Below are 18,491 nucleotides of genomic sequence, written 5' to 3'. Positions count from 1 at the left end.
TCAGAGTGCTGCATCTGGAGGCAGTATATGTACATTGCTATGCTCATGAGCATAATTTGGTGTTGTGTCACACTTGCAGGGCTATTCCGGAGGCTGCTGAGTTTTTCAGTTTCTTGGAGAATGTGTATTCGTTTTTCAATACATCCCTAGTTAACCACCACAAGTTCAAAGAAGCTCAGTCCAAACTTGGAATAGCATCAGCTGAACTTGAACAGCTCTCAAACACTTGCTGGGCATGCCAGCTGTGGTCCATTAATGCAGTCTTGGACACTAACTGCTAATTTTGGATTGTCTATCTGCCATTGGATCCCCCATGGCTGTTGGTCTGAGAGCAAAGCTTCATCAGTTCTCCACCGAGTATTTGCTACTGATGTTTCAGTCCCTTCTTTCTGTAACTGAGGGACGACAAGTTCCTCCAGAAAGAGACTGTAGACCTGGCAGAAGCTTGTTTCAGCAAACAAGCTGTATGTGACACACTGATAGTCAAACGCACAGACGCATTTGCCACGGAATTTTATGACAGAACCAAAGCACTCTGGGAAATTCACAATATTCCAGAGGCAGATCCATCAGGAAAGCGCAAACAAAGGAAAATTGGAGATTTTGTGGTGGAGACCTCCTTGGGTTTAGGCACAGAATTGTCATGTTCCCAAACAATGACAACAGAGTTGTTGCTCCCCTGCTTGGACAGGATGGTTTGTGAGCTTGACCAGCGATTCTCGACTGTAGATGCAGGTCTGCTCAAAGGCATACAGGCATGCAGCCCCAACTCAAAGCTTCCTAGATACATCATGCTGAACTGAGTTTGCCAAGCACTACGGTATTGATGTTAAAACAGAAGAGATGTTGGTAGCCAGAAACTTTCTTGCCTAGAAAAGAGAGGCTGGACGTCCTCCCAAAGATGTACTTGCTGTGCATAATCTCCTGGATGATGATGTGTTTCCTTCTCTGATGGAAATCATTCAGGTTTCCCTCACAGTTCCTGTGAGCAGCTGCTCCTGTGAAAGGTAATTTAGTGCACTGTGCCGGCTGTACTCCTGGTTGCGTAAGACAATGGGTCAGAAAAGGCTTGCAAGTCTTGCAGCCATGTCCATTGAGGGTGAAGTTCTTGGGTCACTAAAGCCACAATAGTGTCATTGACCAATTTGCAACCTTTAAAAATAGGAGGTACACTTTGATGCATCCAACCACAAAATAAGCATCAAAAGAGAGAAGCTGGAGGAGCAGTTCTGTAACAAAGGTTGTAATATTTGTTTGGGATCTTCCATGTGTCTGAATTATTGGGTTAATTTTGAGCAACAATTAACAAAAGGGTGAAACTTAAATTTACATTTTTTTTCTAATGGTATAATATGACCTGCATGTCTACTCACTCACTCACTCACTCACTCACTCACTCACTCACTCACTCACTCACTCACTCACTCACTCACTCACTCACTCACTCTCACACAAAATAAAATCCCAAAAGTATTTTGGCTACACAGTACAGCCATTTTTGTGCCTTTTGTTGGTGTTGGATGGATGGGGACAGAGTGGACGTCTTAATTTGGATAGAATTTAAGTAAGTCATACTAGATCAGTGTCGAACACAAACTATCAGACAGGTATACTTTTAGCCAACCTTGACCAAAAATAACCTTATTTTAATAGATTTCACACCCGTTGTTACTCTAAATACACATTGAGAAAAGACGTTTTGGGGGCTTTAACTCCTGGGGGAGTATGCCCAGACCCCCCTAAAATGGGCTTAGCCCCCCCTAGCTATGAATCTCTAGTGATGTCCCTGGTCTATAACCCACTTCTTGACTTGTAAACTGTTATTAAGCATCTATAACCGATTTAACTGAGTGCCTATAACTGGCTTATTGCGCTTATAACTGGTGTATGAAGCGTGTATATAATCTACTTCTTCATGAGGTCCTCCAGGCTGCTCCTCATCCTCTCCATCTCAGTGAGGCTCTCCAGAGTGGACCTGCTGTCTCCCTCCAGCTTCCTCCTGCCTTTCTCCAGCTCCCCACGCTGATGCCGCTCCTGCTCTAACAGGTACTCCAACTGAGTGAGAGCGAGAGAATAACAATATACGTTTTAAAGGTTCTGGGCTTCAATGGAGGGGACAGCATAACCGTTCAACAGCATCCGAAAAAACATCATAGAAGAGTAACGTTCTTTGATCATATGTTACAATGATACTGTACCAATACCATAAAGCTAGACACTACTGAAGTCAAATTTGGCGTATCTCCCCCAAATACACTTACATCTTCCGCCTGCACCTGTAACTTTGCCCTCTCTTTGGTCAGGAGGTTCACCTTCTCCTCCTCGCTCTGCAGATCCTCAATGGCTTGCTGCATACAGGGATGAAACAAAATGGCTGAGTCTGGCCCACAGATGTAGCTTAAATCTTTAATCCCCTATTGGGATTGCGTGCATCTGTCAGCCATATTGGATCTGAGGAGCCATGATGAGTTCATTTGGGTTGTTCAAGGGAATGCCAAGAGTGAGTCCGCTCTCTCCAACATCGATAACAGAAGACTGACACAAACTCATTGGGGTGACATGATGTATGTAACCCTACCATAACATCTGACCCTGTGACTGTATCCCTCATAACATTTTAGGAGCTTTGAGCCATTTCCATTCCCACTTCTCACACTACTTGAATTGCTAAACTGTAACTTCCAGACATATTCCATCACGCTGGACATGTATAATAAGCAGTCCGTGTACTGTAGGATAATGGCTCAGATTCTAAATGACTTTAACAGATTATATAGGATATCAAGCTGCTACTGTTGGTTACAGCATCTGGTATGCATTGCTGTACTGGGGTTCCTATAGCTGCAAGTATAGGGCATGATGGATGGAAGGAGAGAGGGAGAAAGAGAGGGCGAGAGAGAATCCACACAAGACACACACGCACACACATGCACATGCATACATGTGAGAGTGATATGCATTTCTGCAAACCCTTTCATAATCTCCCTTCCTGTTAGACCCAGGGTCGACCTTTCACATTTCACCCTGACCTCACTTTATGACCCCTGCGGACAGTGTGTTCTCACCATTGGCTGAGCTCCACCAGGTGTTAGTACTGGGTTAGGAGAGGTCAGTAAGTTCTCACCTGGCTGAGCTCCACCAGGTGTTCTTTCTCCTTCTGAAGCTTTTGGACAGCTTCCTCTCTCTGGGACAGCTCCTCTGAAAGCTTCCTGACAGAGCCGTCTGAATACTGGAGGATGAGGGGGAGAGAAAGAGGAAATTAAAATCATCTGATATCATAAAACATATCCCATTGTATTTGTTACTTATCTTCCCCAGACATGTTGCTAAATAGAGAAAAATAATAAACCTTCGAAAATATCAAACGAGTATAAATCTGTCTGTACAAAGAACACCACAGTGCATGTTTTAATCTGGAAGTAATTTGACCCTTAGACAATGTGTTTTCTACTGATACAATAACCATGATGAGGGTTTGGGAAAACAGTTGCATTAGTCAATGGCTTTGCAGCCAAACCATAAAACAATTATCCCTTCGATGACCAAACAGATTCCATTACTCTCAATCTGTTCTTCATGAACATGAAAGTGGAACATGCATGTAGCATTCTGGTCCCACTTTGGCCATCAGGTTCTAATGAACCAGGGGAACAGTTTGGGACTGTCAGGACTTTGAAATACAGATAAATAAATCAGAAGGAATGGAGGAGAGGGAAGTGATTTAGTTTAGAGGAAAGTGTTTATACCTCATTATAAACAGGGTAGTTTGGATGCTGATTGGCTAAAAGCTGTGGTATATCAGACAATATAGCACACCCCCTCGGTACTTATTGCTTAATTATGTATACCTTTTATATGAGGTTGCAAGTGTTGCACATATTTTATGACAAATACCATAGAAATTATAAAAGTGTACAATAAAAATGTTGTGCAACTCAATCCCAATAGCCTGCATTCCTTGTAGCTTATTTCATTTTACTTTGATAAAAAAAAAACACCCATATCTATAGTACGACAACTGTTTATGACATCAAGACTGACCACTTACTAGGTGTGAAAGCACAGTGCCAATAGCTCCACCATGCAGGTCTAGTCTTGTAGATCCCAGTGTACTGCATCCATATTGAAACAACCTTGTTTTCTACTGTACATGTCAGGAAACCAACATGAGCCAACAAAAGATTCACATAGTTCAAGGATTTGACACCATTATTCTTTGTTTCTCAAAAACCCCTCTCATGCCAAATACACTCGGAGTACCATATTGATTGCCTAGGTAAAAACGGACTCATTTGACCAAGTCCAAGTCAAAGGAATTCAACTCTCTCCCATCATAGACAACCAATGCTGTGAGTACAGTGCATTCTATGAAGCATTCCTGAGTAAAGATACCATCTAAATCCTTCCATAAACCTCAATGAAATCGCTAAAGCTCTGAGGGGGTTGTAACAGTATATGTTAACACCCCCTCTATTTACCTCTGTCTGTACATGTAGTAGTCACACTAGTTTAACAGTTAGATATTTACAATATAACCGCTCTCCAGGGACTATTCAAGTGATAAAAAAGGAGGACAGAAAAGGCATAAAATTCAATACTGAAAGCCAGAGGAAAACAGATGAAGCAGAGAGGTAAAGTAGAACTAGAAGCATGTCAGTATAGTGCAGACCTGTTCAGGAGTCCCAAATCAAGGACGTTCTTTTGTTTAAATAATATCTCTCTCAGCTCCGGTTTAGTGCATTCGGTGCCAAGCCATAGAGAATGCATAAGGAGTCGGTTGTAGCCTACCTGTTTGTCTCTCTCGGTGGCAGTCAGAGCACTCTCCAGTTCCTCCAGGTCTCGTCTGAGGCTGCTGTTCTCTGCCTCCAGCCTCTCTCTGTGGTGGGCCAGCTGGGTCGAGCACGCCTCCTCCTCCTCCAGGCGCTCAGATAGGCCAGACAGCTGCAGCTCCAGCCCACGCTGGGCCTTCTCCAGCTGGGCACAACGGTGATCTGACGCCTGGGCACACTCCTGCTCCTGAAGAGGTGGAGAAGAAGACAGGGATGAAGCACAGAGGGTCAGGAGGTGAGTATGGGTGGAGGAGATGGAGCATGAACAGGAGGAGGGAGGCCTCAGGGTTGAGGGGTGAAACGGTGAGACAATGTAAAAGTGGTGGAATGTGAAGGCAAAGAAGAGACACGACAGAGAGAGGACAGTAGGGTAAATCATTTAGCTTACATAGAGAGACGATCATATCCCAGACACACAGATGTAAAACCAGCAGAATGCCTTGCATCAAGAGTACTCCCAAGTAGCAAACATTTATCCTCCCTTTCCCAACCCTCTCTCCAATATATAGTGGGAAACAATCCTCTCAGTGACGCGTTGAGAGAAAGAAAAACACTGACTTGATAAGCCAGTTTTACAATAACACAAACAGCTGTCCCGAACAGGACAGATTTAAAAGTCTGTCTTATTTGGCGCCTGGTTGAGTGTGTCAGCTATTTTCTAATGTACCAGTCATCATGGTCAAGGCATTTGGAATGAGGCTGAACTGCATACCCAAATATGTGTCCATTTGCAAATGTATCATTGACCACATGTTCCATCTGAATATGTTTATATAAATGTGTTTGTGCTGTGCTCTTTCTTCATAATCTCTACTTTATCTACCCAGCTAGTGAGTTACGTCAAAAAAATGTATTTTCCAAAACATAATTGGCACTCTCTTTTCCCAACCCTCAATACAGATTATCCAAAAGGTTGGCTGGTGTGTTAAGATAAATCACTGTCTCAAAATTACCAGATAATGTGAAGATACTGTAAAAAAAGAGTTAACAGTACAGACACACATGTAAACACGTCAATTCACTCACTCACTCACTCACTCACTCACTCACTCTCACACACACACACACACACACACACACACACACACACACACACACACACACACACACACACACCCTCCAACCCAACACACCAGTATACCCACAATAGTCAGTCTCTGTTCCAATGCAGTACTAAAGCTATCCCAGTCCAGTTCCTCTGGTTCAGGATCCACCTGCAGCCCGTTGGTTTCTTCCGGGTCAGAGGGGGAGTGGCCACGTCCCTGGCCCCGCTCCACAGACATCACCTTAACCCAACGCCTGTCAATCAACCTGTCAATTGACCTGTCAACACTCTCTACCTACCGCAACTCAACAGTAACCTAACACCCTTACACAGTCCCTGTACTGCACCTGTATCAACTGCACCTCCTTAATAGGCCAGGTAGACTTATAGGTTGTAAATAAAGTTCCATGTAACACCTCTACCCTCTGCTTTTCTCTCCCTGTGATTGGTTAGCGGAGGTTCAGGAGGGTTCACTGTAGAAGAGAAGGTACTAATTCACGGTTTGGTCACCACGGTAACTCCACTCAGCACGCTGCGAACAGTCAGTCTCCTTTCTTTCTCCCTATAGCCCACTGTTTAGCGCCGCACACCTGCAGCGGTATGCCCTTAATCTCTTTCTTTCTCTCTTTCTCTGTCTCTCTCTATCAATCTCTCTTTCTTTCTCTCTCGCTCTCTCTACTATTTGTTCGGTTGCTTTCTCTTTTTTTACTGCTCAATCAAATACTTTTCTCCTCTTTAATTTCAGTCTGTTGGTACTTGCTACTGTAATCCACACATTCCTCCTCTGCTCTCCTCAATTCTTTCTTCGCTTACAGTCCCCCAGAGTAGAAAACAGAAGCCCTCTTCTCTGTGTCCAGTCCTCCACTACTGTACCGCTCTCACACCGTAACAACAGCCTCTCCTCCTTTCCTCCCCCTCTTCTCCTTCGCTCCCTTCACCTCACCCCTCCTGAAACAGGTGTCTCTCTCTCCCTAGTGGCAGAGGATCCAAAGGATTCCTGGAGGGACTGTAGGAAGGTGTAGGATGGCATTCATGTGAATGGCATTGTTATCCTCTTCAGTCTGTTGGTAACACAACCCTTACACTATCAAAGCAGTCAACTAAACAACACAAAGAGACGAAAACAAGGGCAGTGTCGCAAGTACGACTTTTTTCTCTCTCTCTTCTCTCTCTCTGTTAAAATTAACAGCATAAAGACCTTATGTGCCCACCACGCCCACATAGTTTCAACAATGCCAGGGTATTCATCTGGACAGGGACACAAAGGCCATATTGTGCCTTAGGTTCAAGTGCAGCGGATTTTCTTGAATGAACCAGCAGACGAAGCGTAGAGACTAGGCTAGACTAAGCATACCCACTGGGCACAGACGTCAATTCAACGTCTATTCCACGCTGGTTCAACGTAATTTCATTGAAATTACATGAAAACAACGTTGATTCAACCGGTGTGTCCCCAGTGGGTACTCTCTGTCTGTAATGCTGTACCGAAGATAACGTAAGTTATTTTACATCAGTGATTCATTAAAAACCTCTCTAGGGTATGTGGGACGCTAGCGTCCCACCTGGCCAACATCCAGTGAGATTGCAGAACGCCAAATTCAAACACAGAAATACTTATTAGAAAAATTCAGAAAAGATACAACTATTTTACATAGGTTTAAAGATGAACTTCTTGTGAATCCAACCACGGTGTCAGATTTCAAAAATACTTTACGCCGAAAGCATACCGTACAATTATTTGAGAACATCGCCCATTAGACAAATCATTACAAACAGTAACCAGCCAAGTAGAAGAGTTACACAAGTCAGAAATGGAGAGAGAATTAATCACTTACCTTTGATCTTCATATGTTTGCACTCAGAAGACATTCATTTATTCAATAAATGTTCCTTTTGTTCGATAAAGTCTCTCTTTATATCCAGAAACCTCAGTTTTGTTCGCAGTTTTCTTCAGTAATCCACAAGCTCAAACGCAGTCACAACAGGCAGACAAAAAAATCCAAATTGTATCCGTAAAGTTCATAGAAACATGTCAAACGATGTTTATATTCAATCCTCAGGCTGTTTTTGGCCTAAATAATCGATTAATATTTGAACCGGACAATAACGTTGTCAATATAAAAGGTAAACAAGAAAGGCGCACTCTCGGTCACGCGCAGGAAAAAGCTCGACGCGGCAGAGTCCACTCATTCAGACTGCTCTTACTCCCTCATTTTTCAGAATACAAGCCTGAAACAATTTCTAAAGACTGTTGACATCTAGTAGAAGGCATAGGAACTGCAATTTGAGTCCTAAGTCAATGGATACTGTAATGGCATTGAATAGAAAACTACAAAAAGAAAAAAAATCTTACTTCCGGAATGTATTTTTTTTCCGGTTTTTGCTTGCCAAATCAGTTCTGTTATACTCACAGACACTATTTTAACAGTTTTGGAAACTAGTGTTTTCTATCCAAATCTACCAATTATATGCTTCTTCTGGGCCTGAGTAGAAGGCAGTTTAATTTGGGCACGCTTTTCATCCAAAATTCCAAATGCTGCCCCCTACCCTAGAGAAGTTAAGTAGTTAGTATTGAGGGTTATCGTAAAACAAACTAACCAGGTGAAACTGAAAGCATTCTTGTTATGGTTTTGAATTAACATCCCTTCTTAACAGGACAGAAGCTTTTAAAGTAGAAGCTGATATTTGACCACCACATGAGCATGAGTTATGTAGACTGTGACAGAGACCAAGACAAACCATTTACTGCATTGACCATTTTTGAACAGAGTGTTTGAAGGTTACTATGAAAGAATGGTTTGGCACCAAAAACCAAACCTCATAAATAACCCTTCTGAATTTCTCAAATACTAAAGCCTGCAGTGAATCTTAAAAACTTGACCACTGACTGAGCGTAAACAATGTGAGGGAGGGCAAGTATGCTACAAATGCCTCATCCAACCATGGCAAGCTTCCATCCATCTGCAGAAAAAAACACTGAAACAAAACATCTTCTCAAAGATTGCTGAATTTTCAACATTATGTGAAGAGTTCTGCTGTGGACAGAACAGAGGAACCCATTCATGTCTGCATAAAAGCCTGCAGTAACACCCATATATGAACTACACAGACCAGAGACACTCAGCATGCCCAGACAATGTTCAAGCACCACTCACATCCAACACTAACACTGATCTTTTGTAGCAGATAACATGGGTGCCAAGTGTGGATATGCATTCAGATGGATTTGGGTTGAAGGAATATGAGGGATTCTCTTCTGTCAGAGGAAGACACGTGTGTGTCATCAATGACTGTCATGTGATTGTTCTGACCAAGCAACTGCTATTCCATTTCACATCGTGGTTCCGTAGTTAGTTGTTTAAAAGTTGTAGTACAGCTTCTATGAACTGACGCTAATGTAATATTATGTTGCACTCTGCATTTCATTCAACTTTTGGTTGGAGTGATAGTATTATCTTCCATATAGGCAAGGCTATAAGACTAAGCTACAGTAAGGAACTCCTACGTGCAGAAGTATACTAAGGACACAGAAGCCATTATGAAAGCTTTCTGGAAAGCCCCTATGGATGTGGAAGATTATGAAGGTAAAGTTTATGTCCCTAGACAGGATAATATCCAGCTATTTCAAATAGCTTCCTTGCCAAACTGCATCATTCTTCCCCCTCCAGAGAGAGAGAGAAGACTAGAGAGATCTATGTCTATTAGATTACAGGAAAATCGGAATCTAACCACATTAGATAGTGAGTGGCTGCTGCCTTCCAGGGTTTCTATGGCAGAATAGAGAGTTGAAATTGAAGAGGTGGAAAGTTCAACCAACAGCCTCTGGTTGTTTTCACAATCAAACACTGCTGACATGAAATTGGATTATTAAAAAATATATAAAAAAGCATATCCAAACACTCACATAACTGATCCCTTGGGCACCACCTTGGCTGGATACCTCTAATAAAACCCTGTCTTACTCGCTCATCTTTCTCTCTTTTTCAATCTCTCTTCTGCCTGTCTCTCTCTCTCCCTCCCTCACTGTCACTCTCCACACAGCTGAAAACAGTCCAGACCCTCTTTACCCTCTTCATCACTCGCCTTCTCTTTCTCTACCCACTCCAACACACATTTGCAGTCCTTTCCTTGGGCCCCAGTACCTCTAAAACCATCCCAGACCCTCTGTACCCTCTCCTTCACACACACACACACACACACACACACACACACACACACACACACACACACACACACACACACACACACACACACACACAGTACCTCTAAAACCATCCCAGACCCTCTGTACCCACTCCTTCACACACACACAGTACATCTAAACCAGTCCAGACAGTGCGGAGACTACTGTTACTAGGGCATCTGGATAGCTCTGGAAAACTACTCCACATTTATTTACCATTAGCCGTAATTGAAGGGTAAACCGAGCACTTTTCTCTGTTTATGTATCTTTGTCCTGACAAAGCTTGAAGCACTACCATTTCATTAGGTTAACTTTTACTGGGGGAGCTAAATGAGATTTTTTTTTTTGTCTAATGTTCCCATACGTTGTTGCCTATAGAGTTGAAACAGAGACACTATGTTAACTAATGAGAAAGATAATGCATGATGTAAAAAATAACACAAACACACTTGCACGCACGCACACACACTAAGAAGAAGGAATACATAATTTCCTGATGACAGAGAAAGCTGGGAGGTGGTGTCCCTCTGAGCCCCCCCAGAACTCCGACCAGCTCCGACATCAGAAAACTACTGGATAATGAAGAAAAGGACAAACTTCCCTCAAACTGTGAAGTGCTCTTTAAGCAGGAGAAGTCGATGCTTCTAAAGGGAAATCCCAAATAACCTGCGTGTGAACGGTCAGCCATGAGGCAAAAGTTACGACTTCAAGAATCCAAATTATACTTCAATATGTCAAATTCAGACGGTGATAAAATGTGTGTGAAGAGAGCTGCAGTGGTACTTTTTAACTCCACAAAGTTTTCCGTTGGAGCAGGCTGAAGTTCGGCCTGACGGGTCTGCTAAGGAAATCAGCACCAGTAATGGCCAGATCCCCTGGGCTGGATTGGAGCTTTCTTTGAAACCACTGGCAATACCACCAAATACACTCTCTCTCCCACTCTCTCCTTTCCACTCACACTAAATAATTTGCCCTGGTGGGTCTTGTCTTTTCTACAACTTCTCCAGCCTGGTCCCAGATCAGTATGTGCTTTAGCCAACATATCTAACTGTTGTTATAATGACAGATCTGTACTTATCTGGGACGAGGCTACAACTTCTCCTCTGCAAGTCAGAACCAGAACAGCTGCAGTAGCCTAATACGTGTAATGCTAAGTAAGTGCCAACCTGTCTGCCTGCTGCCTTCTTGACACAGATCTCTCTTGATGAACAGTTTTTTAATCTCACCTGGATCACCTGGATGAATAACTCAAAAAGTGATAGCTTATCCTATCATTCTGCCACCCTTCTTTTCAATGGAAGGGAGCATGTCTATCAGAGAGGTCTCCGAGCAGTTAACCACTCAATCACTGTACTGCCTGAGGCCACAGAGCTGTACGACGCCTGTTATTGGCTCTGAGAGAATCACAATAAAAACTCACAACATCTCTATCTTCTCTCTACAATAAAACAATGTGCTGGAATAAAAACTGACACCGAGAAAAAGTATCATTAAAACAAGCTGGTACTGTCTGGCTCTTTCTTTCTCCCTCTTTCCACCCCCCCCCCCCTCTCTCTTTCTCCAGAGACGTATCATTATATAGTGAGTACTATTCGCTGGCGGTTGAAGTAATAACTACGTTCAGAGTCCCTTATCATGCACAAATTTGCCCTTGCAGACACATCCCATCCATGCCATTTGTCACGTGACGAATCTCAATGGAAACCAGATCGACTAACAACACAATGAACGACTGTCAACGTCAGAAAAAGTTGTGTACACAACACATGGCAAAGAGAGAGAAACAGAGGGAAGGAGAGAGAAACAGATGGACAGAGATGCAGACAGAGAGAGAAAGAGAGGGAGAAAGGACAACAGACAGAGAATTGGGTGAAGGTAAGGGGGACTTTAGTAAATGGAGACTTACAGCTCTGTATTTAGTGGCCACCTCATTCTTGTCCTTCCCGAGTTGTGTGTTCTGTTCCTCCAGCTCTTGGACCCTGGCTAGCAGACGGTCGCTCTGCTCTATAGCCCGCCTCAGCTCCTCTCTCTCCCTCATCCCTGCCTCCTGGGTCTGAGTCTGAGCTTGAGTACACTGCTGCAGCGACAGAGACCCAACCTGCAGCAATACACACACACACACACAGACAACGCTCCTTTAGCTGGCTGGCTGGCTGGCTCTCGCTGCTGTCTGGAGTCTGGACTGCTCCCCCATCCTACACACACACACACACACACACACCTCTCTCTCTCTCTCCAGATGGGGCCTTCTCCTGGCCCACTCTCTTTAAAACAATATAAAATGTCCTCCTGTGGGCTGCGGCTGCTGCTCCCCTGCTGAACCAAAGACCTCTGGACTCAGAAAGGAAAGCAAATACCTCAATACTGCTGCTGCTGCTGTCGTCGCAGTGTCATCTAACAGCTCTGATATTGACAGGTGAGAAAGAGGAGAGAGCTGGGCTTATGGAAACGTACACAGAGCTATAGTGTGCGGAGAGAGAACATCTGTTCATGTTATCATACTTTAACATGTACGTGGAGGAGAATCCATCAGAATAGAGCACAGTGATTCTTAAATCGTAGCTCGATCCGTCAGACATTTACACGAACACCTGATTCTGTTGTCTGTCAATGAATCAATTGATATCGTCCCAGAGGGAATTTTACTGTAATTCTGTGGAAAACCTTCCAGACCATTCCATATATTGTCCTATACAATATCTCCAGCTGTTCCTGTCACTGTAGGAGTTTCATCCTCGCGTACAGTACAGTGCATTCCAGGAAGTGAGCTGTACCTGGCACGCAAGGGTCAGAGGTTATAGGTCAGACAGCTGGTGAGCTGCTTCGTGGAGACAGATGGAGATGACAGAATGGTAATAATATCTTTACATGTTTACCAAGTACCAGCCCTTTCTTTGTCCATGCGTCTTTCTCATCAGCACCATACAGCCTCTGACCGTAACACATCCCCTACACCAGTCCATGGGTTTTCTTTAGCTAAACAGTCCTCTATCAAAGGTTGAGCCCCTTGACAAGTTATCACAAACATACAATAACACTCTCAGTGGAACGCAGCCTGCCATGAGAAAATTGGGCCTGCTTCTCTAAATCAAATGTGTTTTCTTTCAAATACTTTAGGTGCACTTGATTGAGCTTGGCAACTTGCCCAGAACAACAGAGCCAATGGAATTGTCCCAAAAGTGCACATCAAGCCACCTGGCACACCAGACAATTAAGCTAAATCAAGTTATTGAAAGAAAACAAATCGTATTTTGACCTGCAGGTCTGAGTCCCTGGAACGTTCCAAAGGGAATGGAGGTGAATCGGAGGGAACAACCAGAGGTTTAGGAACTAGCTCTCTCAGTCCAGTGTATAGTCAGCACAAGTGCCCTCTCTGCTAGAGAGTCTTACAGCCAACTGAAGTACAGTGGCAGAGGAGGTGTAGTGCGGTCACCAGGTTCGCCGTCTCATTCATCTACACTGCTCAGGGAAGGGAAATGACACTCCTGGAGGACGCTAAATGCATGCAGGCTTTTGTTCAAATACAACGCTAATACGTGTGATTAATTAAAGTCATCTGATATACTGTCAAAATAAAGGCGAGATGGGGGTTATTTGAATCAGATGTGCTGGGTGCACACACTGCAGCCCACTGTTTAAAGTGCACATTGGCGCAATGGTCTAAGTCACTGCATCTCAGTGCAGGAGGCGTCACTACAGCCCCTGGTTTGAATCACATCCGGTTGTGATTGGGAGTCCCATAGGGCGGCGCACAACTGGCCCAGCATTGTCCGGGTTTGTCCAGTGTAGGCCGTCATTGTCAATAAGAATTTGTTCTTAACTGACTTGCCTAGTTAAATAAAAAATGTATTGTACTGGTGACTGAACCAGCCTAAAACTGTCTCAAATGCCACCCCAAAAGTAGTGCACTAGGGAATAGGGTGCCACTTGGGATGTACATCATGCCTGATATTGTATTTGTGTGATAAACTAAGCCAGAGGATCAATGCGTTCTCGTGCAAACTTGATCTCGAGAACAGCACTTCATATGAAGGTACAGAAACGTCCATATTTGAAGTATTCTACATGGCACTGAAGGGCACTTGGCATGTAACCTTGGCCTACATGCTGTCCAGAACAATGAGAAGTCTCACAGCAATCATTTAGACTTTTACTGTGCACCAGGGCAAATCAATCTTCTCTTATTTTCTCTCTTTCGCTAACAAGAATCTACAAGCAATTCTGGCTCGAGTACAAAAGCATAAATTTGTAGTTTCCTTGTGTGGAAAAACAGATGTGAACAAATTTTCCACAGCTCGATCTAAAGAAGTTTGAAAAGGAAAGCTGTGTAAAACACACACACACACACACACACACACACACACACAGCAATAGAAACCTGTCGCAGCTTGAGCCAAGGTATCTGTGTCACTGGATAAGAACTGTCATTAGCCCAACTCTAACCCTAACCTCAACAAAGGGTTTACCTATTCAAACTCATGTATAGTTTGTCAACTAACAATGACAGGAAAACATTAAGTGTCTGTGGGCATTCGCCTTGTTGTCCAAATATGATTTAAGATGTGTGTTTTTAACCAACATTGAGGATATACACACCGAGACACACCTGAACTTCCCTCGGCTACAGTCAGGTGAATAGACCGTGTTTTACTTGTCAGGGCTGGATTTATCGTCGCACTTTAACATCATTCTGCACATTAGCTCCATAGCCCTCAGTACTGCTAAGCACGGGGAAGATATTTAAAGTGACACATCAATGGTTCACCTTTCACATAATCACAGTGCTAAGCTATATAAGCATTGGGTATTGTCTGTGTGAAAAAGGCAGCTAACCCTGATGAACCTCTGTCTTTGTTCATGTACATCCCCTCCTGCTTGATGAATGGGACTTATTGTGGAGCAGAGCGTTTGTGTTTTGACTTGAGGAGGGAGGATGTTTGTCCAATCAGAAAATGTCGAAACACATATACAGGAGCATGCATGCACACACATATGTACACATAGGCACGCACACACACCTACATTTATGCGATTCGTGCACATTGTTACTTTTCAGTGAACTGATCTTTCCATTTTATCTAGATGTGTAAATAGGCCTAACAGAGAAAGGGAGAATCCAGAAGATACCTTTATTTTTCTCTCCCTCTGAACTTCACACTCGCTTTTTTCAAGGACAGAGTGACAGATCCCCAAGTAAAGTCCCTCTTATTAACACTGTTTCTGCACTGTTAGTAATTTTATCAGTAACTTATTGTATCAATCAACAGTATGATAAAAGTGTTTGGCCAGTAACCGAAAGGTTGCTGGTTCAAATCCCAGAGCTGGCAAGGTGGTAAAATCTGCTGTTCTGCTCTTGAGCAAGGCAGTTGACTGCTCCCCGGACGTGGATTAAGGCAGCCCCCTGCACCTCTCTGATTCAGGGAGGTTGGGTTAAATGCGGACACATTTCGACACATTTCGGTTGAATGCACTGTTGTCCAACTGTAGGAACAATTCTAGTACTGGGAAACCAATGATATCTCAACTCCAAGATACTGCAAGCCCTTAAATGCCTGGAATGTACAGTACGTTCACTGCATTGACCTGAGGGTATCTGTACTGTACCACCCACTGGTTTCTCATCCGTCTGTGTAAAATAATACTAAGCCCTACAATCTTAACCTACACGGTTTCACTTCATAATAAGAAGGTTGTGATGATTTTAAGCAAGAACTATTAACATAACTCTGACCCACTACAACACATATAAAGCTATTTCCTTAAACACACACAGTACTACTCTAAACAATGCCAGGTGGTTGAACTGCAGCCCAGCCCAATCTGAAGCAGATTGGTCTGGCCTCCACCTGAACTCCAGTAGGTCCAGGTCATGGAGGTAAGCACACAGACTCTTTGATCACCCGACCACTACACATGCAGGCCTATATCTACAGGTGCTGCGTTTGATCTCTGGGTGCATGTACTGCTATTGGATTGCAATTAGATCAATGACATGATTGTTTTCACATGATTCGATTTCATAAGCCAAGACCCGAGAGAGAATATCTTCAGTACAGCTGTTTTGGGATGCAGAAGAATTCCAACACAGAAACATAGAGCGACAGCAGTCAAACTAGAGCTCCTGGTGATTTAATAATATGAAACATGAAACACAACCATTATCATCTGGAAAGTCAAAACACTGTAAAAGAACTCTACCTTTCAATTAGTTTATTTCATTACAAGGTGTCTGGTATGTGTACACTATACCATACCTGACCCATACACACTGTGCTGCAATGTCTTGACCCATAATAAACAGTATTATCAAGGTGCGAAAATCACACTGCTTTTGATGACTTCAAAAGCTGTGTGTGTGTGTGTGTGTGTGTGTGTGTGTGCGTGCGTGCGTGCGTGCGTGCGTGCGTGCGTGCGTGTGTGTGTGTGTGTGAGTGAGAGAGAGTGAGAGGGATCCCACATGGTCTGCAATGGAGAGAGACAGGCTGATGTCACAGGCTCGTTGATCATACAGAGATATCATCCATCTCAGATCTGACTCACACACTGCTGTACCATCCAATCTGAAGTACCACTCACTCTCAGTATAACTAAACACGCAAGCCTGACGGAAATCTCTAATATATTACATACTTTCAGAGAACTTTTAGACCAATATTGATTTTCAACAATTCAACAAAACTATCCCCTGAAAATGTTTCCTGTTTCCTCAACACAAGACCCCATGTCTTCTGCCTGGCTGATTGACAGTCTGTTTGCATTCCTTTGCTGCATCGGTGTGAGTCTCTCCAGACAGACAACATTATCACTGTCGGTCAAAGCCATAAACACTCTCTCAAGGTTAACTAACCACTAGGGAAGACTGTTACTCTTCCCTGCTGAAGAGGCAGCAAGTAAAACAACAAATTCCTCCTCTCATTCAGTCACTGATGTATAAGTTCACTCACTCCCTCCCCCTGCAGGAAGAGTAGAGACCAACACTAGACCCCCTAACTCAGGGGGTAGGCCTCTTGCAGAACAGAGGAGGGGCTGTAACCAATTTAACAAGGAGAGAGAGAGAGAGAGAGAGAGAGAGAGAGAGAGAGAGAGAGAGAGAGAGAGAGAGAGAGAGAGAGAGAGAGAGAGAGAGAGAGAGAGAGAGAGAGAGAGAGAGAGAGAGAGAGAGAGAGAGAGAGAGAGAGAGAGAGAAACAGACACAGAGATGTGGATCCAAAGAGAAGGAGGAGAGGTGGATCTTACGTGTGCCAGTGGCTTGCTGTGGATGGCGATGATGGGTTTGTACTGACGGAAGTCTGTCTGGATGACACACACTCTCTTCTCCATCCTCACATCTCTGTCTGGGAGCTACACCCCATCCTGTCTTCACCCACCGGCCTCTGGGGAGCAAGTGTGTGTGCTCACCGGTGCTCTGGGGAGTGTGTGTATGTGTGTGCTCACTGCAGCCCTGCTACCTGACCCTGAGAAGAACAGATCTGTCTGGAGAAAGGGAGGAAGGGGGAGGGAGAGAGAGAGGAGGGATTTGACGTGCAAAAAGAAAACAGAAACGAGCTTCAACATTCCCCCCAAACACCTCCCTCCCTTTCCTCCCCTTCTCCTCCCTCCACACCCTCTTTAAAGCTCCACCACCCACTGACAGGGGCACAACACACAGAGACCGTCTGCCCCCACCTCCCCTCCCCGGAGGAAAGCTCTATGTTAACCCCCGATACACTGCACCACTAAGGTGAAAATTCACAGAAAGGGGGTTCAGTGAGCCTGAACCTGCTAAAAAGAAGAAATCTGTATTTGTTTGCGTCTATTCAGTGTACGGTGTCAGTGTAATTAGTCAAAAGGTAATGACAGCAATGTTTTCTGTAACAGAGCTGTCTACTTTGAGTACTCTGTAATTCTGAGCAAAGTACTCAGTGCAGCCAAACTGAAAATGCTGAGGCAGAATTCCCTTAATCCTCCGTGAAATCGAAATACCTGCGGATTTTCATTATAATCAAACCAAACACTGACAGAAACACATGTTTTATTATAGCTTTACTGATCAAACACACAGGAAATATTGTACATGTATTAGAAAATAAAAAAAATGGAGTAGCTACACTACTTATAAATAGTTGATTAACCCTTTAACTGTCACAGCAAGAAAGAATTATCAGAACAATTCTTGTTCTGCAAAATATGTGTATTTAGCCTCAATATAAGCTATAAATTAATAATGTTTGCTTGCAGCCGGTTGAATTGCCCAATTAGAGTAAACAAATGTTGTATTGGAATTTGCAGACCTTTTTAACTCATCTAAAAATGTATACATTCATTTACATTATGTCTGCTTCATTTACTTATAATGGAAGATAGGCCTAGTTAAATGAGGACAGATATCAAATATTAATAAAATATGAACATTTGCGTCAAAATATGAATACCAGTAAAATTACATCTACAGAAT

General features: G+C 43.5%; 1 protein-coding gene across 3 annotated transcripts in view; it reads right to left on the bottom strand.

Moving 5' to 3' along the window:
• The window catches only part of LOC135523744 (myosin-16), a 46,395-nt gene extending 28,904 nt beyond the window's left edge, over positions 1 to 17,491 (bottom strand). The window contains exons 1-6 of one of the 3 annotated variants that reach the window (XM_064950614.1): positions 17,294 to 17,491; positions 11,964 to 12,155; positions 4,789 to 5,016; positions 3,125 to 3,229; positions 2,262 to 2,348; positions 1,910 to 2,055 (exon numbers count right to left, since the gene is read on the bottom strand). In XM_064950614.1, the coding sequence (XP_064806686.1) occupies positions 1,910 to 2,055; positions 2,262 to 2,348; positions 3,125 to 3,229; positions 4,789 to 5,016; positions 11,964 to 12,155; positions 17,294 to 17,377 (842 nt within the window). In that variant the 5' untranslated portion in view covers positions 17,378 to 17,491. Of the gene's footprint in view, positions 1 to 1,909; positions 2,056 to 2,261; positions 2,349 to 3,124; positions 3,230 to 4,788; positions 5,017 to 5,974; positions 6,231 to 11,963; positions 12,156 to 17,293 lie in introns of those variants that run through there. The other 2 variants (XM_064950616.1, XM_064950615.1) reach the window with 2 other exon arrangements.
• Positions 17,492 to 18,491: the final 1,000 nt, after the last annotated feature.

Source organism: Oncorhynchus masou, chromosome 31 (genome assembly GCF_036934945.1).
Source record: "Oncorhynchus masou masou isolate Uvic2021 chromosome 31, UVic_Omas_1.1, whole genome shotgun sequence".
NCBI classification, from domain to species: domain Eukaryota; kingdom Metazoa; phylum Chordata; class Actinopteri; order Salmoniformes; family Salmonidae; genus Oncorhynchus; species Oncorhynchus masou.
The sequence above is the reverse complement of the archived record's forward strand: the minus strand, read 5'-3'. Positions and strand labels throughout refer to the sequence as shown.